Source organism: Notamacropus eugenii, chromosome 3, assembly GCF_028372415.1.
Source record: "Notamacropus eugenii isolate mMacEug1 chromosome 3, mMacEug1.pri_v2, whole genome shotgun sequence".
Lineage (NCBI taxonomy): Eukaryota > Metazoa > Chordata > Mammalia > Diprotodontia > Macropodidae > Notamacropus > Notamacropus eugenii.
Genome location: NC_092874.1, coordinates 9,724,147 through 9,734,499, shown reverse-complemented (window position 1 = coordinate 9,734,499; position 10,353 = coordinate 9,724,147). Strand labels below are relative to the sequence as shown.

At 43.7% G+C, this 10,353-nt stretch overlaps 1 protein-coding gene across 1 annotated transcript in view; it reads right to left on the bottom strand.

Annotated features, from left to right (window-relative positions):
• Positions 1 to 678: 678 nt before the first annotated feature.
• TSPAN13 (tetraspanin 13) overlaps positions 679 to 10,353 on the bottom strand; it is a 29,457-nt gene continuing 19,782 nt past the window's right edge. The window contains exons 3-6 of the mRNA XM_072650830.1: positions 8,049 to 8,129; positions 6,796 to 6,909; positions 3,873 to 3,983; positions 679 to 1,741 (exon numbers count right to left, since the gene is read on the bottom strand). Of these exons, the coding sequence (XP_072506931.1) occupies positions 1,667 to 1,741; positions 3,873 to 3,983; positions 6,796 to 6,909; positions 8,049 to 8,129 (381 nt within the window). The 3' untranslated portion in view covers positions 679 to 1,666. The remainder of the gene's footprint in view (positions 1,742 to 3,872; positions 3,984 to 6,795; positions 6,910 to 8,048; positions 8,130 to 10,353) is intronic.

The window sequence follows — 10,353 nt, the reverse complement described above, 5'->3', positions numbered from 1 at the left end:
CTGTGGTTGTATTGCCTCTCCATTACACTCTTAAGAATCTGTCTTCCTCCAAGATTCAGCTCAAATACTCCCTCGTCTGAGAGGCCTTTCCTGCTCCCACCCACTCTCCCCTACCTAGCTGATTAGCTCTTGTTCCCTATCCTTCTCTCCTCTTTCTTCTGTACTATACTTACTTCTCAAGGCAGTTTTATTGGTCCTCAGAGGTGAGCTCCTTGAGGGCAGGGCTATTGCATGTCAGTCTTTATGTCTCACACAGTGTCTTGCTGAAAGAACTTAAGAAATGTTTGTTGACTTAACTTTGTATCAGTGTCTAGAGATAATGTTTGTCAAACCAAGAGCCTCTGTATCCAGAAGAATGTGACCAAATGAGCTAGCACAAATGTATGTCCCAAACCTTCTAGCACATAAGCTAGCCGGTTTATATCTGTAAATCAAGGCTGACCACCCCCACTGAAGGACACATGCACATTCAAGGATGAAAGCCAGGCCAGCAAGGCTGTCTCCATCCACACAGCTGGGAGTTCACATTAACAAGTCAGAATTCCTTGTCTGAAATGCCACCAAATAGGCAAACTTTGTTCTAAGAAATTCACAGAGGAAAAAAACCAGCTCTGGGTGACAACCCACACAGCAGTCTTTCTTTTCTTCAATTTCATTTAACATACACACACACACACAAAAGGTTTTCTATCTTTTAATTTTTTTTAAATAAATGACAGTTACAATTTTATTCAAATTGGAAATCATGACAATCACATTTTAATATGTGTGCATCTGAGAACTTCCCCAGGGCAATCATCAAGGACTTCTCAGGAAGGATGGAGGCTGGCCAGAATCAGGGTCACCAACTCTCATGCTTTCACCCCATGGGGTAGTTCAAATGCTTTGTTTTTTGTAAAAATAGAACAATTTGATATTCCATTCGTTGTTGTGAAAAGATAATCAAGACAGATGCATTCTGGATTAATCACCTGTCAGTCAGTGGAGGTGAGGTGAAGGGAGGAGGATACCTGTGAGTGCCCACCTCTCATCCAACCCTACAGGTCCCAGGATGACTCACTTTCCCACTTTCCCAAACCACATTTCTACTTCTAAATAACAACAATTTTTGTCCTAAAGTAAGATGACAAAACCTGAATCAATACTTTAATTAATTGACTTTTACTTCACACAAAGTTTCTTTTAAGAAAAAGATATTGGGAATGGGGGTTGGGTGGGGTGGAGTGAAGGAGCCCCTTCCATGAATGCATCTAAACAAAAAGAATCAGTTACAAATCAAATCCCCATCTTTCTTTGGTTCCCATCCTATATCTATAACCAGTGCGACCCAGGAGGCATAAACATGTTGGTCATAGTGTGGACAACAACAGAATGCCACTGAATTTTCTCTGCATGTACAAAGGCTAAGAAAGGCATTGGGGCACTGGCTACAAACTGTCAGGAGGAAATAACTCAGAAGATGATATTCCAGTAGAGGCGTGGCAAAGGACATTGCATGGGAAAAGATGGGCAGTGGCCTAACTACAAACAAAGAGAATTCTCCCTTCTGTCTTGTCATTTAAAAAGGAAAGTTCACTTAATTAAGGAAAAGGACAGCTAGCTTAACTTATATGTAACAGGAAGGAAGAAGGAAGGGACCATGCGGGAGATCACTCTGGATCACCCATCAAAGGAAGGCACTCGGGTTTGCCCGAGGGTCTTTTTGGTTCCGGTATCGGTAGGTCAGCCAAACTCCCAAGATCTGCAGAAAACAAACAGATATGGGTTATTTCAGGCAACATAAATAAAACCCCAGACTTTGGGCTGTGAATCAGAAAATCAGCCTCCTTGAATCACTGGTGCCAAAGGGAGTGATTTCTTCTTTTAACTTTATTCAACAAAAGGAAAGACAACTGAAGAACTCTAGAAAAAAGCGAAATGCTCTTAGTGACTGAAGAAGGCAGACTCACAAAGCTGAGAGTATGAGGGATCTTCTAATAACTTGGTTAATGGATTGGTTAAAGGAAAGCAATGGGAGAAACAAATGCCACCCCACAAAAATGAACTTGCTGCTATAAAAACTAAAGAAAACACCTCCTGCCTTTTTGAAGAAAAAAATCAATAGAACATTGAAAAAAAAGTTAGTCACTTTTTAGCTGTCTTGTAATTTCTTCCATGGTGGACCAAAGCTTGATTAAAAACAAAATCCACATTAACAGGTATATATGTCTTCATGTTGCAAAAATTGGTGCAACGAGTGTGTGACTGGAAAAAGACAACCCCATAGCAGAGCAAGAATGGAGGCTAACCAGAAAGGCCAGTGAACTACAGCCATGCCAGGAAACTGGGAGGAAGGTTCCAAGTACATTGGATGGATCTCACATGAAGGACTTAAGAGAGGTCATGGATAAAAACTGCACAGTATAGCCAAGCATGAATGGGTGCCATATTCGAGAGAGAAGACAGATGGATGAGATGACAGAGGCATCAAACTAGGCTTTCAAACCAATAAAAATATTCTAACTTCTTGTGCTGATTTTAAAGATTCTGTCAGAGGAATCAAAAAGTTCAATTATACCCGAGAGCAAAGATTGCATTTGGCCTTTATTTGTACACCCAGTGCTTAGCACAATTTCTGGCACATAGAAGCCACTTAATAAATGTTGGTTGTCAACTGACAATTCCAGAAGAAACTCACAGGTGAACAATTTAAGCCTACATGATTTCATCTGTGATTACCCTTCCACACCCAGATAACATTTCCAAGATGTAGTAGATGGTCTTAGGAAGATGCTATTACCAAAAAATTCAACTGTGAGGCTGCTGAGGGGCTGAGCCCCTGGAGACTTAGCTGGACTGGCCACCAGACAACATCACTGGATCTGTACTGGGAACATGTCTTACTTGGTACAGAACCTATGAGCTATTGCCCTCCATAGGAACTGCCTCCAAGAAAATTCAGGGAAAAAAACAAGGGATTGGAAGACTAGTGGGGATGAGAAAAGTGATTAAATATAACTACAAAGACTGAAGAAATAAATGCCTAATAAGGGGCATTTTTCACCCTGGAATTATGCTCAACTGCCCTTCATATCTTCTGGACTCTCTTCCATAACTGCTAGGGAACCCTCTACTGTTCAAAGAAAATTGAGCTCATTCACTGAACCTTCTCTATTAACCATATGAAATCTACTTGTTCTTAGATGACTGATAAGAATTACAGATGCCTGCCCTTCTATCCAAGCCTCAGAAAGCGGAGGCACCAACATTGCAGGGACTGTGCCACTGGTTGGGAACTGGCATCTGGATCCACTGATGACTTATCAAGAGGCACTTGACCTGCCCACAGGGTATCAGGCACAAAGATGGCAGATACCACCTTGACCTATGGAGCACAAGGCTCACGTTCCCTAGCAACTGAGAAGCTTGTTGAGAAGGAAAATCAGCACAAGAGAGAAAACAACCTGACAGTGAGAATGTTCTCTAGTCCACAGGGATGCTCTTCTAGAAAGCATTCAAGAAGAGATGTGAATATTGGGAAACCAGGCTTCTACATCAATGCACATCATGGATGAACATTCAAGGGAGGTAACCATGCAATAGCTTGGAGGAAATAGGCCAACTGCAAGTGCCTTCCCCCCCAAAAATTGTATCCAATCTACGTTGTTTATTTTGTAAGGTGTGCTCCTGGACAACAAGGACTCTTTAGTTTTGTCTATTTCATTTTTATTTCTTTCGGTATATTTTGTATCCACGTTGCCTGCATTTAATAAATGGTTGTCGATTGAATGACTGATGAAATCACAAATCCTTGAAGCAATGAATTCATTTCCCTTGATGCCATTTCCCGCCAACTGAATTTCCCAGATACGGAGTTGTCTAGAATGACTTACCTCTGTAAAACTAAAGAAGAGACCAATTCCACCCACAAACCGCAGCACCTCACCAGCATATTCTTCTATGATGGGAGCACAGGGAGAACAGTGGCGGCTGTAAAAACAGCTCTGTAGAGAACAACGCATATTTAGGAGGCTCCCCTCTAATCAGTACATCTTCTCTCTTCGCAGGGCTGTGTTCTTTTCTCTGGGCCCTTGACCTTCATCTTGATCCTACCACTAAACCTAGGGCCCTGACAGGGAGGGAACAAGACCTTCCTGAAAAATGGGGCCCCTGCTCTCAACTGCTTTCCTCCCTGGATTCATACACACTCAGAACTCAGGGCTTAGCAAAAAGATTCCTTGGTGACTCCTGAAACATCAGCAATACGGTGGTGATGCCCATTCACCTGTGTGACCTTGGGCCAAGTCCCTTCCCATCCCTGCTCCTTAGTTTCCTCATTTATAAAATGAAAGAGTTCAACTAGATGACTCTACAGTCTCATCCAGCCCTAAATCTAGGACATGAAGTTCCTCTATAAGATGCCCTGCTGGTGGTCCTTCAGTCATTACTTCAAGACCTCCAGTGACGGCGAGCTCACTACTTCCCAAGGGCAGCCTGTCTCTGTTTCTGGACCAATTGTGAAGACATTTTCCTTCTGTCATTTCTGTGTATGGCTCCAGATGGTTGTGCCCTCTGGGGCTAAGTAGGAAATACCTAATCCCTCCTCCATCATGTTTCTCCTTAGTTTTCCCTCCTGCAGAAGAAACACCTCCATTTTTCTCAAGTTTCTTAGTTTAATATGGCCTGGAATCCAGGGTCTTCATGTTTCTGACCACCACCCTCTGGATGCTCTCAACCTTCCCAATGACTTTCCTAAAACATAGTGGGCAGTTAGGTGGCACAGTGGCAGTTAGAGCACCTGACCTGGAGTCAGGAAGACCTGAGTTCAAGTTCAACCTCAGACACTTCCTAGCTCTGTGACCCTGGGCAAGTCACTTAACCCTGTCTGGCTCAGTTTCCTCATGTGTAAAATGAGCCAGAGAAAGAAATGGCAAGCCACTTCCAGTATTTTTGCCAAGAAAACCCCAAATGGGGTCACAAAGAGTTGGACATGACTGAAATGACTGAACCACCATCACCACAAAAATGTGGTGATCAGAATAGAATACAATACTTCAGACCCATCTGACGAGGGAAGGAAGCAAAGGGATAACATCCTCTTTGTGAAATGCTGAACAAGAAGACTTCAGGGAGGCCTGGAAGGACTTATATGAGCTGATGCTGAGTGAAAGGAGCAGAACCAGGAGAACTTTGTGTACAGCAACGACCACAGTGTGCGAGAGTTTTTCCTGGTAGACTTGGAACTTCGTAATAATGCAAGAACTTAAAAAAAAAAATTCCCAATGGTTTTCTAAGGCAAAATGCCTTCCACACTCAGAGAAAGAACTATGGAATTCATTCGCAGAATGTAGCCGATCATGTCTGTGTGTGTGTGTGTGTGTGTGTGTGTGTGTGTGTGTGTGTGTGTGTATTATATTTTCATTTATTATATGATTTCTTCCACTTATTTTAGTTCATCTACACAGCATGACTATAGCGAAAACATATTTAGTAGGAAAGTATATGTAAGTCCTATATAGAATTGTGTGCCGTCTTGGGGAGGGAGTGGGGGGGGGGGGGTAGGTGGGGGGGTAAAAATCTAAGTTTTATGGTAGTGATTGTAGAACATTAAAAAAATAAATAAAACAAATTTTAAAAATCCCCTTTGTGATTCTGGCCTTAGTGACTCTGTTTACACAGTCTAAGATTACTGGTTTTTCCAGGGCCACAGAACGCTGCCCACTCAGATGAAGTATGCGTTCTGCTAAAACTTATTCAGACAGACTTGCCAAGCTACATTTCCTCATCCTGGACCTAGGAGGTTAATTCAAAAAACAAAAAACCCTCAGCAAAAGATTTGGCATTACTGCAGATGCTTACTAAGCACCTGCTGAGCAGAAGCACCAGGTCCCTGGACATCCTGTCAGGCTTCCAGAGGCCCCAAGGTCCAGACTTGGGGAAAGAAAGAGAAAAGGTACCAAATGCTCACAGCCCCCTCTCCAGTAAAGGAGAGTATTCTAACGATGGAAAGAGTCCAGTGGAGAGGATTCCCCAGAACTGAACTCTGGAGGGATTCATACTGCTGGTATAGTATAATGTATAACAAAACCCAGAGTAAAACTAAACACCAGTTTAGTAAAACACATCTCCTTCCACCATTCCCACTGCAATTCAGACAGTAAAAGGGGACATATCACTCTCTTTCCAGAAGACCCAACCATCACCGTGAACTCTAGACACTAGAGTTCTGGTTCAAAATCTGTACAAAACTGAAGGGGACCACAAAATTTAGAACTGGCAGGGGCCTTAGAGGTCACCTAATTTTACAGATAAGGAAACTGCAGCCCTCAGAGAGATTAGGTGACTTACCCAAGGTCACACAGGTAGCAAACTGGAGAGCTGAAATTTGAACTTGAGACCTTTGACTTCAAGTCTAGCACTTCCCACTGGACTATCGTGCCTTAGTCTAATTCTGCCAGAGGAAGGCATATGCCCAGAGTCACACAAATGGCAAGACCTGGCTCCCATTCAAACCCATGTCCATATACTTCCAAATCCAGAGTTCTTTCTGCACCCCAGTAGATGGGCAAGCCACTGAGGGTGCCTGATCCCATTTCCTGGGGGGTCATCAGCGGTCAGACACTTGAGAGGAGGCACAAGGGAGCCTCTAGATGTCACATGAGCATGGGTAAGAGGTGAGTATCCCTCAAAGGAGGGACATGGTAGCAGATTCTGGCCTTTGGTTCAGTACAAATGACCACTCTCCCACATCCATCAAGATTTGTCCAACTGTGTGATGACAGTTTTCAATGAAATTAACCCAAGTGGAGAACTTACGGCAAGGCAGGTTTCATTGGGGTTAAAGTTCCGGAACCCACAGCAATTCAGACTTCTCTGAATGTCATTCTGGGCACTGGCCGTGTTGTTCCATCCCACCTCCAGAAGCTGGCCCTGGGAAGTACATTGAACACCCATACATTACCGGAGGAGTTATACATGGAAGACACCAAGAAAAGCAAATTCAGAAATACTGCATTTTGGTAACATATGTGAGACTTCCTTTCCTGAGGGCATTCCTGTGCTAGTCATTCTTTCAAAGGGAATGAAAGTGATTCCAGGGGATCTTCTAATAAACTGAGGCTGTGCAGAGAGAGGAGCAGGTTTCCCCATTCTCTCCATGTTTTCATCTGTGTGTACTTAGGAAGGAGAAAGAGAGGCAGGTTCTGGATCTGGGATGTCATCTCATTGTATAAATAACACCCTCCACCCAGGCCAATGGTTGCTGCAGCTTTTAGATTTGAGAGTTTTCTGGGGAACTGAGTGCCTTGCCCAAGGTCCCATGGTCATGTGTCCTACGTGTCAAAGGTGGGACTTGAATCCAGAGCCTCCTGATATGAAGACCAGCTCCCCAGCCACTACACCACACTGCCTCTCCAAATAGTTCCCAGGGATAGGGGTAGGACTGGGCCTGAGATTTCATTCCTATAGGGAATTTCCAGGTCAAAAACTCCTTCTACTCTTGTAGGCTGGCACTTCATTTGTATTTTGTGTTTATAGAGATTTTCTTAGAGCACTAAGGAATAAAGTGACTTGACAAGGGTCACACAGCCACTCTGGCCTCCCAGGTGGGACATGTACCCAGGGCTACCTGACTCTAAGGCTGCTTCTCTGGCCATGGAGCCAGGATAGCTTTTCTCCTTAAATGTAAAACATGGGAGAAGACATTACTCTGAAGAATATACCTTTAACAAGGGGGTAACTTTCTCCTGTTCCAAGGCCAAAAATGCAAAAACCCTCCCTCTAACAAGCAAGTATTATTAAAAACAAAAAAACAAAAAAACAAGGTCACTAAAAGAACACCACAAATATTCTTAACCAATGCCATGTGACATCTTAGTGAAGAAAAAAAAAAACAAGGGGATACACTGAGGAAGGCACTAGAAGGATATCATCTTTGAGGAGTTGGGGGGAGCTGTTTAGGGCTCTGGAGATAGTCCAAACCCAAGAGACGCTTTTGTATTTCTTGATTTCTCTCACCTTTCTTCTCAGACCCTGGTATACAAGAAAGAGATGAGGCGGTATCTCCTTACCTGCTGCTCCTGGTTCAGGGCTAAGCAGGCACAGGACACAGAAAACTGGATGATGAAGACCAGTAAGAGAATGATCATATACTGGGAGTCGAGTGAAGGAAGCTTCCATGCAGCCTTTGTGATCATGACAAACACTGGCCAAGGTGCTGGTCCCTCAAGGCAGAGACACAGCCAGAGTACACAGCACTGTGGGATGACCACATTTCCAGAACAAGACACATGGGGCTAGGATGTCTGACCCTATCATTCATTCTCTCTCTCTCTCTCTCTCTCTCTCTCTCTCTCTCTCTCTCTCTCTCTCTCCCTCCCCCCCTCCCTCCCTCCTATATTTGCCTGGGCTGATTTCATTGCTATGGGGAATTCCCAAATGAGTGAGAAAACTTCATCTAATAAGGCATGGTGGCATCTTATGGTCTTGAAAGTTGTCTGAGATCTAACATCACTTGTCTGGGATTTCTTGATGGGTATGAGTCTCAGGCAGGTCTTGTGCCCAAGCCTTTGTGACTCAGAAACTGTCTTGGTTGCTGCTCACATTAGGTATCTTGCCTCCCAGATACTTACCAGTACTCAAGAGGAAGCCCAAGTCAGAGGGTAGTTCTCCAATCAACCTACAGAGTGGTCAATAATGTTCCCAGAGCCTGTGGGTATCCGATGCAAGATTTCAGCCTGGCCTTCTTGGCTTCAAGGCTGGCACACTCTGCCCACTAGACCACACTGGCTCTTGTCAATATTCAAATCTGAGAAAAGTCCATTCATCTCCTTAAGCTCACTATGTAAGAGAAGCAAAAAGGACAAAGAAATCCATCCCTGCCCTCAAAGAGCTTAGATTCCTCTAGGGAAACCACCAATGTACCCAGGAGAATTAACATGAAGTAACACTGAGTCATTTCAAGAGGGAGGCAGGGTGCAGGAAAGCCTAGCCACATCAGACTTTAGAGGATGCTGGGAGGAGTCAGAGAAGGCAAATTGAAACTTCTCTTGAAACATCCAAACCATGCTGTACCTGAAGCAACCTTTGCTTTCTCCTGAATCAAGGCCAAAACTTCAAGACCTGCCTGAGTTTCAGCACAAGTAGAGAGGGGAATTGTTAGTGCAGTCTTGGGTATCCACACCTTTGCCCTTTTCCAGCAACAATCCAGTATCCATACCATAGACAGAGTCATTCAGACCCACATTTCATCCTGGGGCTTAGAGCCCCATGCACATGACAGCCAATGTCTTATTTCCATTCCCCATGTTTGGGAGAAATGGGAGGTAAAAGGAAGCTCAGTTCTGCATCCAGGAGTCCAACGCATGCATATAACACCCCTTACAGCAGCTATTTTAGCTACCTACTCTTTAAATTCAGTATCTGAACTTTCAGAAAGGAAATCCCAAGGACACCACAATGCAAAATCAACAAGGATTCCTATCAGGTGTCAGTGTGTATTCTTTGATGACTTGGGGAGCAACGGATTTTCTTTTCTCGACATACTTGGCTTATGCTAGAGCTAACATTTTTGTGAATTTCAATCAGATACCTCCTAAAACCAAGGGTAAATGGTCTAAGATAATACTAGTTGATGGAGGAAAGGAAGTTTAGGGTTAAAATAAACTGTAAAGTAGGTTATCCCTCCAGGGATAAAACAGAGTCAATCAACTTTATTAGAATAAACTAACTTTCCTTATAGACTTTTCCCTAAATCACCCACCATGACACTGCCAATGGTGGCTGGGGGAAATACCAACTTAAGAAGAATGTAAGCCCCTTGTGGCAAGCACTATTCTTTTTTTTCTTTGTAGCCCCAACACTTAGCACAGTGCCCAGCACATAGTAGTAAGTCCTTAATAAGTCTTTATTATACTGAATTGACATGAACAGACTAAGGAAACAAGTATATAATGAATGCCCTAGAAATGCCTTCAGTGAACATTCTAGAAGGATTAGGGAGGTACTCAGCCCACAACTAAGTGTATTCTGGGTTCTTAGTCTCTTCACTGTGTCAAACTGTGAATAGCAGGATCCCTAAATGGGGACTTCTTGGCTGAAAACCAAATGGAGACTCTGAATTCGTTGCAGATTCCATCTACTTCCTTGCCTTCTCTTACACCTTCAGTAATAACTGTGTTCTTGCAGCTGACTCAGGAGCACAACACACCCCACCCCTGGGAAGTGAATGAGCCATCTGCCAACCAGCTCCAGTACTCAGTGATACGGTGGTCAATGCCCATTTCTCACATCTACCTCACCGAACAACACCCATGAGTAAATATTGACCAAGTCACATAGTGCTATGGGCAGCCTGGGTCAGATCCAGAAAGAGAG